The sequence below is a fragment of the Vulpes lagopus genome, chromosome 2 (assembly GCF_018345385.1).
Source record: "Vulpes lagopus strain Blue_001 chromosome 2, ASM1834538v1, whole genome shotgun sequence".
NCBI lineage: Eukaryota > Metazoa > Chordata > Mammalia > Carnivora > Canidae > Vulpes > Vulpes lagopus.
Window position 1 is genome coordinate 59322735 of NC_054825.1, and position 14564 is coordinate 59337298.

Genomic DNA, 14564 nt, shown 5'->3' on the forward strand with positions numbered 1-14564 from the left:
CAGGCTGCCCTAGTACAAGTTTTATACACTTACAGTATTAATATACACAATAGTAACACTGACATTTTTCCATTTTAGCCACTTTTGATGAAAGTAATTTTACAAAGAATCATATCTTTCATTTTTTTATTAAACAATAAATACAGTATTGTTTTGTAATAGAGTTATGCTCTTAGAAATGGATGACTGAGATATTCAAAGCTACCTGGCCTTATGTCTCAGGGGTGGCAAATTCTGTGCTTTTATAGTCAGTCATTCTGTGGCCATTTATCAGCCATTGTGGTTCTAGCAGTCATTTTTCTGCTGCCCAGTCTTTTGCTGGTTCTATAAAGAACTGAAGTTTATAAGGTGAAACCAGACAACTAGCTTTATAAAATTAGCAACTTTTAAAACATATGTTAAGATAATAAACACTAACCTATAAAATCTTTTGTTTTAAAAGATTTTAATTTATTTATTCATGAGAAAGAGAGAGAGAGAGAGAGAGAGAGGGGCAGAGAGAGAAGAAGCCTTCAAGGAGCCTGATGTGAGGGGATCCCGGTGCGTGGAGCCTGCTTCTCCCTCTGCCTGTGTCTCTACCTCTCTCTCTCTGTGACTATCATAAATAAATAAATAAATAAATTAAAAAAAAAAAAAAAAAAAGGAGCCTGACGTGAGACTTGACCCAGGGACCAGGCCCTGAGCTGAAGGCAGATGCTCAACCACTGAGCCACCTAGGTGTCCCTAACCTATAAAATCTTGTGGAACAGAGTACATTTGCTACGTTTCTTATAACCCTGAAACGGTTTTTTTTTTTTTTTTTTTTTTAAAGAATTCTTCATCTCTTTTTGATAGGTCAGAATGTGGAGATTTAATTTTAACCAAAGTGGAGGAATTTCCTCATTCTAGACATAAGGGTATAGACATGAAAGGAGCTATGATATACAAGCAGTAAAAGAACAGGAAATAAACAGGGAAAGGAGAGAGATGTGAAGTAGGGAGAGAGACTAGGGAGAGAGTAAGAGAAAATGGGACAATATAGAGACACAGGCTCTGTGATAAATGTGACAACTCAATGTCAAATACTCTTTTTTTTTTTTTTAAATACTCTTTTCCTAGCCTGGTGTCTACCTGGGACCTGAGCATAACAAGTCCTTTAAAATGAGTTGCCAGTTTAGTAAGTCAAATTTTCATTGAAAAACAATGGCATGTTTTTATTTTAAAACTTGAAAGTCTAGTTTTGAATAAAAATATCTACCTTTCCATGACATTCTATATTTTCCACAAAATATGAAATGATGACTTGAGCTTTAGAGGATCTGTAAGTTAACTGGCTCTTGTCTGAAGTCTCTTTGACATGCATAATCTGTAGGTTGCTGGATTTTTTTTTTTGTGGGGGAGGTGGGTTAGTTTTCTCTAGTGTGCTAGTGTTATAAGTATAACTGACACTTAAATAATCAGATTAACTCTTCCTTTTGTCCCCAAGTAAACTCTTCAGTTTTGGTCTAGTTTGATCTTAAGAAGAATATATAGAGGTGGTAGGAACCAAATTCTTCAGGAAAAGGGAAGTTCTGTTTGTGGTTTACAAAATATTCTATCAAATTCCAGACTTTCAGCTCAAAATGAGATAGCTACAGGGGATCCCTGGGTGGCTCAGTGGTTTAGCACCTTGCCTTTGGCCCAGGGCATGATCCTGGAGTCCTGGGATCGAATCCCACATCGGGCTCCCTGCATGGAGTCTGCTTCTCTCTCTCTCTCTCTCTCTCTTTCTGTGTCTCTAATGAATAAATAAATAAAATCTTAAAAAAAAAAGAGATAGTTACAAAGTTGACCAAATGAAATTGGACTTGGTATTTTTTTGTGCTCCATATCTCCCATCCATTTACCTGTACTTACTGCTTTTAATGTGCTGATGAAATTGGGAAAAGAACTATACATTGCTGCAGGCAGATTATAAAAATGAAGTTCCCAGATGTATTCCTAATCCATGCTGCTAATTAAAATATTTAATTACATTTTATATTAACTTCTGCCACCTAAATAATAACTACAACTTAGATTGTTATAGATCTTGTAAATGTATGTATTTAAGAAAAAAGATGATTCACATTAACCACTTGGGCAACAACCTCATATTACTTTTGTACCATTAACCAAAAATTCATAAGTGAACAGTGTTTAATCCATGAAAGGAAAGATAAAAAGAAGATTTTCAACAAGTAAAGTTCCAGAGAGAGGGGCACTGTGGTTCTATCAGATGTAATACCTTTACATTCATTAGTACATTCCAGAAGGTATAACTGATATGCTTACATGCTTACGAGGGAAGACGCATATTACAAACTTGTATTGTTGATCCAAATGGAAGCAAGCAGTAATTCTTTTGTGTATAAATATTTCAAGACAAGAATAGGTAAATGGTTAAGAAAAAATTGGTTGATGATGTAGGAGAACCCAAAATTCCTTGTGAATTACAGGATACTATCACACCCTGAATAGTAATTTAATATTAAAGGACACTGACTCTCTATAAGTATGGTTATACAATAGAAAGGTAAATTGTTGGGATTTCAAATTACATCTGACCTTTATCATGACCAGTGCCACCAGAGAATTTTGTTCAAAGGTTCTTGGTTTAAGAGGAATCCGGTAACTTTGTTGCATTTCATTTTCATACCCATACTTACCTGGCTGATGTTTACATATGACCCATAGGGTTGGTAGTTTCACTAAGCCCAGGATGGGTTCCTGGCAGTGTGGTTGGCGGCTCTGCCGATACGGCAGAAACTTTTTCTTCTTCCCTTCTCTTAAGGCAGGCTGCTTTGGGGTTAAGGTTCCTCTCTGAAACAGGGGAAAACGATTTTTATCATTACAGTCATAAATTATGAATTAGGGACTCTTTGGCCTTAATCTGAACAAATTGCTCTTATCTTTCTATGGGGATTACTGCTCTCTTTGCAATTTCATTCCCACACTGAATAATGTCACACAGAGGCAACAATGATGTGCTCACATAAATGTTCAGATTAAATGAGCCTGTAGGCTTATGTTTTTTAGTGAGAATTTGTGGTGTTTTTTCTTTTAATTCTGCTCATGATTTAGTCTTCTAGGGTCTGATTTGATACATCTAAAAGGCAGTTCTTTTACTGCTTCACTCAAACATTTTGGCAAGTGCTGTTGTTAGCCTACCAAATCTCCTCAGTGTCCTGCTAAGATATGGGACAGTGGATTAATATGAATGCTGACATTCTCTTATGTACCTGGAGAGAGACATCTGTGCTTTATCTAGAATTTTATCAGTTCAGGAAATAATAAAATAGATACTCTCAGCCATTCTTCTATAATAGATGTGCCAACTCAAGGGAGAGAGGTAGCTGGTATATTATCTTGCTTTTCTACTTTTATATGTAGAACAAGATGATTGAATGGTTCTTTCTATTGCTAGAGGTATGATTAAAAGGGTGATAAAAACTTCTCTACTGCTTTATATATAAGGTAACAGAGACAACTAGATGGAACTTTTGAAGTGGGCATTTTCAAGAGTAGGGTATCTTACTATGTGAAAGAAAGTGAAAGAAAATCCTTTGGATTGGAGACATTGGATCAAAATCCATTTGGGAATCACTTTTCATGTTATCTTTTCCTTCTGTGAGTTTTAGGCACAAGATACTCAACCTATGATAGCTTCTGGTTAGTTTTTTGTTTCTGATAATATAGAGTAGAAGTGAAAAGTTGTTATATATATTCTTATAAACGGATTAAAAATGTTCTAATGAATGTAATATAAAAGGATCACTTAAAATTAGTCTGTAATGAAGGGGCATCTGGCTGGCTCAGTCACTGGAGCATGTGACTCTTGATCTAGGCATTGTGGGTTCAAGGCCCACACTGGGTGTGGAGATTGCTTAAAAATAAAATCTTGGGGCACCTGGCTGGTTCAGCTGGTGGAGCATACAACTTTTGATCTTGGGGTTGTAAGTTCAAGCCCTACCTATGTGGAGACTACTTAAAAATAAAATCTTTGAAGAGAAAAATCTTTAAAGTTTATAATAAAAACTGTATTTTGTATAAGTTGTGAATTTTGTTAGATTTTCTTGAAATAGCCAACTGAATGCAACATAGGACTCTTCTTTTTTTGTGTTTTCTCTAAGCCAAGAAAAACGTACCTGAACATGCACTTATAGTATGCATTTACAGTTATTTAAAAAAAAAAAAGACTTCTCCATCCATCCATCCATCCATCCATCCATGAGAGACACAGAGAGGCAGAGACACTGGTAGAGGGAGAAGCAGGCTCCATGCAGGGACCCCGACGTGGGACTCGATCCCGGGTCTCCACGATCATGCCCTGGGCTGCAGGTGGCGCCAAACCGCTGCGCCACCGGGGCTGCCCCGGCACACTGATTTTCTTTCTTTCTTTTTTTTTTTTTTTTGGCACACTGATTTTCTAAGCCTAGGATCTTGTCATGAGATTTCTTTTTGGTGTTCTTTTGTGTTAGATTCTTTGTTTACTGGATCACGTGACCTTGTCTTTAATGATTATGTCCTTAATTGGCTAAAACATATGTTCCAGAGCTTTCTGAGAATATGAACATGGAGGTAACATTTTAAAATCTTTGCGTATCCAAAATATCTTTATTCTATTTTCACCATTTGATTAATGATTTGGGTACATATAAAATTCTAGGTCAAAAATTATTTTTTCCTCAGAATTTTGACGGTACTGCTCTATCTCTTGGAATCCAGCACTATTTGTCCAGAAATCTGATGATATTTTGACTCTGAGGGATCCAACCTTTTCACAGCAGACGTTTAGTTAATCTTCCTGTTTTCAAGTAATGCCTGATTTCTGCCTTCTCCAATATTAGCACCTCCAACAAATAGGGCCTTTCAGGGACTAGGAGTTTTGTGGGACAAAATGATCTGCTTCTTGTTGGTATTCCTCCCTGCTCCACTTAATTTCTTTTGTTTAAATAAGTCAATTACCACTACTCTACTTCCTATTTTGCATACATATTTTGCTCTCTCATTTGCTATGCTACGATCTTTTCTCCCATCTGTCCTTGTGGATTAATACTATTTTTATTCATTTCAGTGAGGATTTAGTAAGGAGTATTACCAATGAATATGCTAAGACTATCATATATTACCATATCATTGCAACTAAATTAAAATCTCCTGAGGGTATGGTCTGGAAATTTGAGAAAAGGAAAAGCCTTTGGTGATTCTGGGACCAGCCAGATTTGGGAACCACTGTCCTAGCTCATTTATCTTCAAACTTACTAAGAGGCCAGTAAACTAGAATCCTAGAAGTTCTACTGTCCCTAAATTATTATTGAAAGGGAAATATGCTGATTGAGTGAACCTTTCAAAGTTTGAGGAGGAAATGTCTGACCACTAATCTAATTGTTAGTAAGGGTGAAAGTACAAATTTGAAAGTAATATGTAAAGTCTACTGAGAATTAGTAAAACTGTAATGTTAATATTATTAATCATAATGGAAAGACTTAAATTGGCAATGGCAGGGATCAGATGGAACTTGGTATGTGAAGCACCGATGCATAAAAAGTGCTCTGGCAAAACTTGAGGCTTAGAAGGGAAGTCCCCCTCTTCCTGCTCTTCTCCAGAATATACTGTTGGTTGCCCTCCTGACATATCCACTTGTCCAAAGATGACAGGTTGTGGATAGCCAGATACAATCTTGAAGCACTATGCCAAACCAGAAGGTGAGTAAAAAGAGTGCAGAGAATGCCCAAAGTAATGATGTAAACAAAGTGTACCTCTTTATAGAAATTGCTGGGCCCAGGGACTGATGGGTAGAAAGCTTGCAGGGATGTAGAGGTTTCTCAGAAGTAAACAGGTTACTTAAAAAACTCAAAACTGCTGGAGATAAAGTCCAGAGAAGAGCAGTGGCCATGCTAAACTCTAAAGGTGCTGCCATAGCAAGGCAGAGGTATGTGGGCTACACATAAATCCTCTTTGACAGATAGCCATCTGTCATCCTTTCAAGAAGGATCTTTCATGAATCCCAAGGCTTTTACATTAAAGACCTAAAATAAAAGCTCTGGGCTTTGAAGTCCAGAGGATAGGAAGAAGGTAGGCTTTTATGAATAGGAAAGCAGTCCCTAATGAAGTTAGTCAGTGTATTTTTAAGTTCTGTTCAAATTCTAACCAATCAATGGCTCCTTATATAAAGCTTTCCAGAACTGCACAAAAAAGTCAGTATTGATTAGCAGTGACCAGAAAGTTATCAGGCAGTTGGATGAACTTAGCTGTTACATTTCTCAGACTTAGCTTAGCTTTTCTGTCCTAGCTACTTACATGGAACCACTACAAAGTCAAATCTTACACGTGAATGAATAAGCATGTGGAATTTACAACTTTTTTCAAACACAGAGGTATTTTTCATTTTGATGACTTAGATATGAGAGCAGGTACCTCTGATCTTAAACAAAATGTTTTAAAAAACAAATGATTCTGTATTCTAGCTCTAATAAACAGCAGGAAGAAAAAGGTGCCGTATGGGAATAAGTTCTGGTATCACTGCTGTCCACGCAGTCCAGATGGGGACAATAGTCTTGACAACAAATGGCTGGGTAGACTCAGGGTAGAAAATACCTTGGGTCTACAGAGCAGAAGGATGAATGTACTGGGACTACTACACACAGATGTCTCAGTGCCTTCAGAGTGAGGCAAAAGATGTCAGACACAATGAAAAAAACAACTTGGATAAAGTGACAGGAGATACTGAAGGCTCAAGGAACCACTGATCCTGCCTCAGATGAGTGGGCAACAATCAGAATATCGATAGGCATCCCAAGGGAATCTATACATTCTTGAAAATCAGGTATCATTAACATTTACCCTTTAGAGATATTTGAAGGGCCTTAATAAGAGTAAGTATCTGGTTTTAATGGTAGATTGGTTATGCATGAAGTAATCTATTCATCATTCTTATTAAATATATTGAATGGAAGTGCAGAGATCAATTATTACTAAGTTTTTCTGTAAGTGTATTCAAATTCTTTAACCCTGGTTTCCTTAGACAGAATGTTCTTTCTGTGACTAATGCTGAGGGTCCATGGTTATAGTTGTCAAGTATCTGTCCCACTTGTATTCTTTTATCTTTTCCAACTTTCTTTAAGTAAAATCCCATATAAACATCCAGTAAATAAGAAAGAGTTGCTTCTAATGAAAAGAAGCTAGAAGTAGGGTTTGGAACCCAAGGTCACATCTATAATTCTTTGCAAAAAGACTTAGGATAAAACAATCATAACTGTGGATAAGAAGACAAAGAGATATATGAAAAAAAATCAAGCTCAATGGTAAAACCTTCCAAGGACAGAAAGCTTTTATTAATTGGTAAGCTAGGATCTACCATGTAGGTGATTAAGACAAAGAAGGTGCGCAATAAAGGCTTGTTCAAAAAATGAAGTTTCAAATCTTCTTCAAGATTCTATCAGTCTTCTTGAAAGATAAAACAGTTGGGGGGGCAGTAGTCTGAGTCAGCAGTGGATGAGCCTATAATAAACCATACTTTTGCCCTTAGAAACACACAAGCTTGTAAGTGCATATTAGGCTAAGAAGTTCATGGCATTCCTGATCAGGGATCAACAAATAAGTCCTAAGACCATACTGACTTGGGTATAAAAAAAAATCCATATAAAGTAAAGCCAGGATCATCAGTGATGATCAGGCATCCTAGTAATCAGCAGGGCCATTTTAATAGATGGTCCAGGGTAAAGCAGGCACAAAATTCAGTACAGAGCACAGGGAAGACAGGAAAGAGCAGGGAAGGAAATAGGTCTGGGCAGGTAAATTCAACAGAGTGGGAGACCAGACTTAACAAGAACAAGAACAAAGGGGCATAAAGCACTAATGCTGAGCAGCAGGCAGAGGCTGGCTATTCTCTGCAACATTTCAAAGGACTGTGCTCCATTGGTTTGTGGGAAGCATCAAGTCTACAGATACTGACCAATACTATGAGACAGAGGTGAGAGAACTACAGAGAAAACTTGATTCAGATGATACAGTGGCAGAAGTACTAGTTGAACTTAACAAACAACTTTCCAAGCAGAAGAGCAAGTGGTAAAAGAAATGCCTGCCCACCTAAGGCAGAACACTTCTGGATTTCTGCTGAACCTACTTACCTCTGACTTGCTGTTCTAGACTAAGGATGACTGCCACGGCCTGATGAAGAATAAGGAGTTTTGTTTGGGGTTTTTCACTCTTTAAATGGAGCTGACACATTCGACCAAGCTCTTTGAATGCCTCGTTAATATCCCGCACACGTAAACGTTCTCTGGCATTGTTAGCCATCCTTCTTTCTTTCTCCCTTTCTATCTTCTGTTCTGGGTTCAAATCCTCATCTTCATTAGTACTGCTAGAAAACAAAGTAATGACAATGTCTATTAGATTCCCTATAAGACATGCTCATTGTATAAAATTATAAAGTAGAAACATGGAGATGAAAATTACCTTCAAATTTAACCAAACGGTAATAGTTACATTAACATGATTATATATTCTTTCCAGTCTTTAATGCGCATATATACACACATATATATAGTTGAAATTATACCACATACATTTAAAAAATTTCTTTACTTACTTATCCATTTATTTATTTAGAGAGTGAGCACACATGCAAGCTGGGGAGGGGCAGAGAGAGAGGGAGACAGAATCCCAAGCAGACTGTGCTGAATGTGGAGCCTGATGCAGGGCTTGATTTCACAACCCTGAGATCATGACCTGAGCTGAAATCAAGATTCAGATGTTCAACCAAGTGAGCCACCCAGGCACCCCCACACATATATTTTTAAATGCTTTCTCCATTGCACATTCAGCATAAACACTTCTTCACACTACTACAACTCTTTATAAACATAATTTGAATGACTACATAATATTCTAGTGCCTTGCTACTCAGAACGTGATCATCATCAGCAGCATTACTGGGAGCTTATTAAAAATGCAGATTATCAAGTTCTACTGTAAGCCTACTGAATTGGAAGCTACATTTTAACAAGATCCCTGGCTGGCTCAAATGTACATTAAGGTTTGCGAGGTACTGTCCTCGTATACTAATGCATTATAATTTGCCTAACCTATGCTTTTAAATATATTCTGGCAGTCACCTGGTGAGAAGGAAGAAGAAAAGCTTAAGATACAGAAAAAGAGAAGTATCTCAGAAAATGACTACTTTTTGTTTCCTGAGAGAAGTATCAAGTGGCAATGATTTTAAAACATGAGTCAACTGGAACATTTTTTTTGAAGGATAAACTGGCAAAATGAACACATGTTCATGTTAAAATGGTCACTACATCTTGATCAGCAAATCCAACTTTAGGAATTTATTCTAAGGATATAATTAGAGATGTACATAGGAATTTACAAAAAAAAGGTGATCACAGAATTATTTACTGTAACAACTAATTTGGAGTCCAATAATAGGACACAGGTTAAATGAATTACAATACATCCAATACTAAGTAGTCTCTAAAAATTAAGTTGCAGATTAATTAGATTATTAATCTAATTAGTTAATCTCAGCCAGAGACACAGCCATGTCTCAGCCATTTTTATTTATAAATAAATAAAATCTTAAAAAAAACCCAGAAAAGGGATCCCTGGGTGGCGCAGCAGTTTGGCGCCTGCCTTTGGCCCAGGGCGTGATCCTGGAGACCTGGGATCGAATCCCATGTCGGGCTCCCTGCATGGAGACTGCTTCTCCCTCTGCCTGTGTCTCTGCCTCTCTCTCTCTCTCTCTGTGACTATCATAAATAAATAAATAAAATCTTAAAAAAAAAAACCCAGAAAATTGTATTTATATTTCAGAAATAAATGAGCAGAGTCTCTCAGAACTTTGAAATAATATGCTAATAAGTAAAAGAGGCCAGACACAAGGCTATATGCTGTATGATTTACACGAACTTCTAGAAAAGACAAAGCTGTAATAATAGAAAGCAGATCACTGGCTGCCAGGGGATGAAAGAAGGGTAGTGATTACCAAGAGCATAAGGAAACTCTTTGGGGTGGTAGAAATATTCTGTATTAATGTTGTGGTGGCTATACAACTACATACATTTGTCAAAAGACAAAAACTGTATACTTTAAATTGGTGTTATTTTATTGTATGTGAATTAAACCTCAGTAAAGCTGGCTAAAAACAAAAAGGAAAAAAACATGTCTGAGAAAACTCAGGGATAGATGAAAATATTAAAAATACCCTATTCAATGAAAAAAAGTTGATATTGTAAAACTTATATTCAGCTTAATTCCAATTTAAACTATATTTATGGAATATTTATTTCTTAAACAGTAAACAGTAATTAATTCTTGGTAGTAAAGTTTTTTGTGATTTTTATTTTCTGTATTTTCCAAATTTCTATTATCAAAATGGATTGAATAATCAGAAAAAAACCCCAACATTTGAGGGAGATGATTTGGAGTAATTTTTAGAAAATGCTATCTTATTTATAGGAGCACCTGGGTGGCTCAGTTGGTTAAGAATCTGCCTTTGGCTCGGGTCATGATCTCAGAGTCCTGGGATTGAGCCTTGCATCAGGCTCCTTGCTCAGCGGGGAGTCTGCTTTTCCTTCTCCTCCTGCCTGCTGCTGCCCCTGCTTGTGCTCTCTGTCAAATAAATAAATAAAATCTTAAAAAAAAAAATTCGGGATGCATGGGTGGCTCAGCAGTTCAGTATCTGCCTTTGGCTCAGGGCATGATCCCAGAGTCCCAGGATCAAGTCCCACATGCAGCTCCCCGGAGGGAGCTGCTTCTCCCTCTGCCTGTGTCTCTCAGCCAGAGACACAGCCACGTCTCAGCCATTTTTATTTATAAATAAATAAAATCTTAAAAAAAAAACCCAGAAAATTGTATTTATATTTCAGAAATAAATGACTGAGCAGAGTCTCTCAGAACTCTGAAATAATATGTACAAAGATGTTTTTTCTCCGATAACCTTGAGTACTATAAAATAAAGAATAAGTACACAATATTTTTACTAGCTAATTGTCAAAAATTATATAAAAATATTCTTTTATAATAGAATCACTAACTCTTTTACTTCAAAGGAACCTTTACAGATCATCTAGCCCAAAGGTTTCAAATATGGCCACCTATCAGAATTTTCAGGGGCACGTGAAAAATACAGGTTTCAAATTTCCCACTGACAGAGATGCTGATTTATTGGGCTTGGGCTGGGACTAAGGCAACCAATACAGAAATACATTTAAAATATTTCAGGATTCTGTGCATTAGGGCTGAGTACTGCCAGATTCAGAGAAATCAGTGACCTCCCTAGAATCATACAGTTAATTAGTGGCAGTTTTAATGACAAGGACCTAGGTAAGTGTTCATGGAAGCAGGCCTATACTACATACCTAAAATTATCATCATAACAGTATCTATAGTACCTTACTGGGTATTTACTGCATACAAAAGTGTGCAAATGCATCATTTTCAGTTTATTTCCATAAGAATCCTGTAACAGAAAGTCTCTAGAGAAAAGGAACTAAAGTTCAGAGAGCTTTAATAACTTGTCCAGGGTCACTTGGCAAGTATATGATAGAGCCGTAATTCAAACCAGGTTAACTTCATTTATCCAGAGACCATGTTATTAACCTATTAACTTATTAATTACTGAGCACTGCTGTTATTAGCAACCTGTTATTATTGTCTTCTCAATTTCTGATGATCTGTAACAGGGTTCAATAAACTATGACCCATAAGCTGGCTCCCTGTTATCTTACATAAGATTTTATTGAAAGAGCCATGCTCACTTGTTTATGTACTGCCTTTGGCTGCTTTTATTATAATGACAGAGCTGAGTAGTTGCAATACAGACCCAATGGCCCACAAAACAAAAATAGCTACTGTCTGCCCTTTACATGGAAAGTTTGCTAAACTCTGACCTTTATGATGAAAAGATGAATAAGAAGGAAAGATGCAAATTATTTCTCTTAAAATTCTATTTGAATAGTAAAACTATTAAAGAATTAAGATGCCTCAAAGGAGGGGTCTCTGGATTCTGTAACCCAATTTTTACTTATTCATGTCTCTATACAACAGAGTACAATGCATATTAAAATGACAGTATTAAGGGGTGCCTGGGTGGCTCAGTTGGTTAATCATCTGCCTTCAGCTCAGGGCATGATCCCAGGGTCCTGGGCTTCCTACTCAGCGGGGAGTCTGCTTCTTTCTCTCTACCCCTCCTCCTAGCTCATGCTCGCTCTCTCACTCTCAGATAAATAAAATCTTTTAAAAAAAGAGACAGTATAGGAACCTTAAGATTTAACTTTTAAATTATTTTTTTAAAAAAAATTAATTTTCAATTTAATTTTTTAAAGAAGATTTTTTTTCTTTCCTTTTTTTAAAAAAATTATTTATTTATTTATTTATTTATTTATTTATTCATGAGAGACATTTACACACACACACAGAGGCACAGACACAGGCAGAGAGAGAAGCAGGCTCCACACAGCGAGCCCGATGTGGGACTCGATCCTGGGTCTCCAGGATCACACCACAGGCTGAAGGCAGACACTAAATCGTTGAGCCATCCAGGCATCCCTTCGATTTAATTTTTAAGTTATATCTACCACACTCATTGCAGTCTCCTTTGTACCCTAACTTAATACAAAGAATAATGTTTTAAATATCTATATGTGACATATATATATTATTGATGTCAAAAAACAGGATATGCCAAAAATATACAAAATCATCTAAATTTAACGCAGAACTAGAAAAATCTGAGGGAAGAACCTGGAAGTCATTTGAAACTAATGTACTATGTGTCAATATACACACTGCCACTGCAAAGCAAGGTCAAGTCCGATTTCTAGAAAATCTTCCTCAACAACATCAGTCCACCTGGAGTACTTCCTTTTCCATGTTCTTCTCAAATTATTGTTTAAATCAGGAGTTGGCAAACTTCCTCTGTAAAGTGCCAGATAGTAAATATTTTCAGCTTTGTGGGCCATCTGGTCTCTGTTTTAACTACCCAAATCTGCCAGTGCATTGGGAAAGCAGCCATAGACTATATGCAAATGAATGGGGTATGGCAGTGTTCCAATAAAACTTTATTTATAAAAATAGGCAATGGGCCAGATATGGCCTATAGGCCATAGCTTGCTGACCACTGGTTTAAATCCTACAATAGAGTTTTACCATATTCACAGTGTTAAAATAATATATTCAAGTATTTATTAGTGGGATGTGTCTGAATGTCTTCATATGCACAATTTAACTTGTTTTAATTATTTTGTCCTCTACTTGAAGGGAGAGATGTAATTCTTTTTGTTATGTAGCCCCTAAAATACTGTGGTATTATGGAATACACAATTTTGGAGTCAGCATCATATGACTCCCTTTCTAGGGATGCCGTGAGCACTAAATGAAGTAACATATGAAGTTCCAACATAGTATCTAGAACATAGCTCACACTTAATAAATGCATGATACCCTTCAACTTTCCAAGTATTTTCACCCATGGCAACTGAGTGAAATGTAATACCTGGATGCTAACAGATACCTTGTTCTGCCTCTAGATGAAACTTTGATATCTTTTTGGGAGGATTCATCATCTGATTTCATGTCATCTGATGAAGGAGGTTCATGAAGGTTTTCATCTTTTTCTTTGTTTTCAGTCTTGATTTCTGCTGGAACAACGGTTCCAGACTGATTTTGTAAGCCACCTAACAAAGAGGCAAAGAAACAAAATAAATGTCCAGAATTAGAATTAAGACAGCAGGAATACTTGTAGATGGTGAATGTTCTTACTCATTATAGGACTATGATGGAAATCTGAAGATGTAGGATAATATACTACTTAAAGCTGGGAAGAACTGATCCAAAAACTTTGAAGAAAATGATTTTTAAAGCATCTGTTTTTTAAAGAAGTCTGGGGCACCTGAGTGGCTCAGTGGGTTAAACGTCTGATTTCACGCCTCAGTGGGGAGTCTGCTTGAGATCCCCTGTTCTCCTCCTCTTCCCTCGCCCCCCATCAAATAAATAAATCAATCTTAAAAAAAATAAAAAGTCTGACCTTGAAGGTCACTTTAACGATTACTTCTAGGCACTATTTAACAAGTGAACAAATATGAGAAACTTCATGCAGTTTAGAAATTGACTTCTAGGGCAGCCCTGGTGGCGCAGCAGTTTAGCGCTGCCTGTAGCCCAGGGTGTGATCCTGGAGACCCAGGATCAAGTCCCATGTCAGGCTTTCTGCATGGAGCCTGCTTCTCCCTCTGCCTGTGTCTCTGCCTCTCTCTCTCTGTGTGTCTCTATGAATAAATAAATAATCTTAAAAAAAAAAAAAAAAAAAAAAAAGAAATTGACTTCTAAATGCTAAGGTAAAGGAGATAAGCTTTAACACTTTCCCAGATAAGCACAATAAAATGGGTCCTATGATTAAATATAACTGGGAACACTTTACTTTGGTGCTCTTAACATAGTTACATATTTGTACTTACTTACAATCTCTGTTATAAATATTTAACATAGTTTGTTTTTATCAGAATTGTCTCTCTCTCCAAGTAAATTATGATCTTCTAAGTAACAGATACTATCATCTGGAGCTC

The 14564-nt window shown here is 36.7% G+C and overlaps 1 protein-coding gene across 13 annotated transcripts in view; it reads right to left on the reverse strand.

Moving 5' to 3' along the window:
• TCF12 (transcription factor 12) overlaps positions 1-14564 on the reverse strand; it is a 383835-nt gene that overhangs the window by 3332 nt on the left and 365939 nt on the right. For 5 of the 13 annotated variants that reach the window (XM_041743075.1, XM_041743080.1, XM_041743076.1 and 2 more), the window contains 3 exons: positions 13499-13679; positions 8130-8362; positions 2667-2820 (listed from right to left, as the gene is read on the reverse strand). In XM_041743075.1, coding sequence (XP_041599009.1) covers positions 2678-2820; positions 8130-8362; positions 13499-13679 — 557 coding nt within the window. In that variant the 3' untranslated portion in view covers positions 2667-2677. The remainder of the gene's footprint in view (positions 1-2666; positions 2821-8129; positions 8363-13498; positions 13680-14564) is intronic. The other 8 variants (XM_041743078.1, XM_041743081.1, XM_041743084.1 and 5 more) reach the window with 3 other exon arrangements.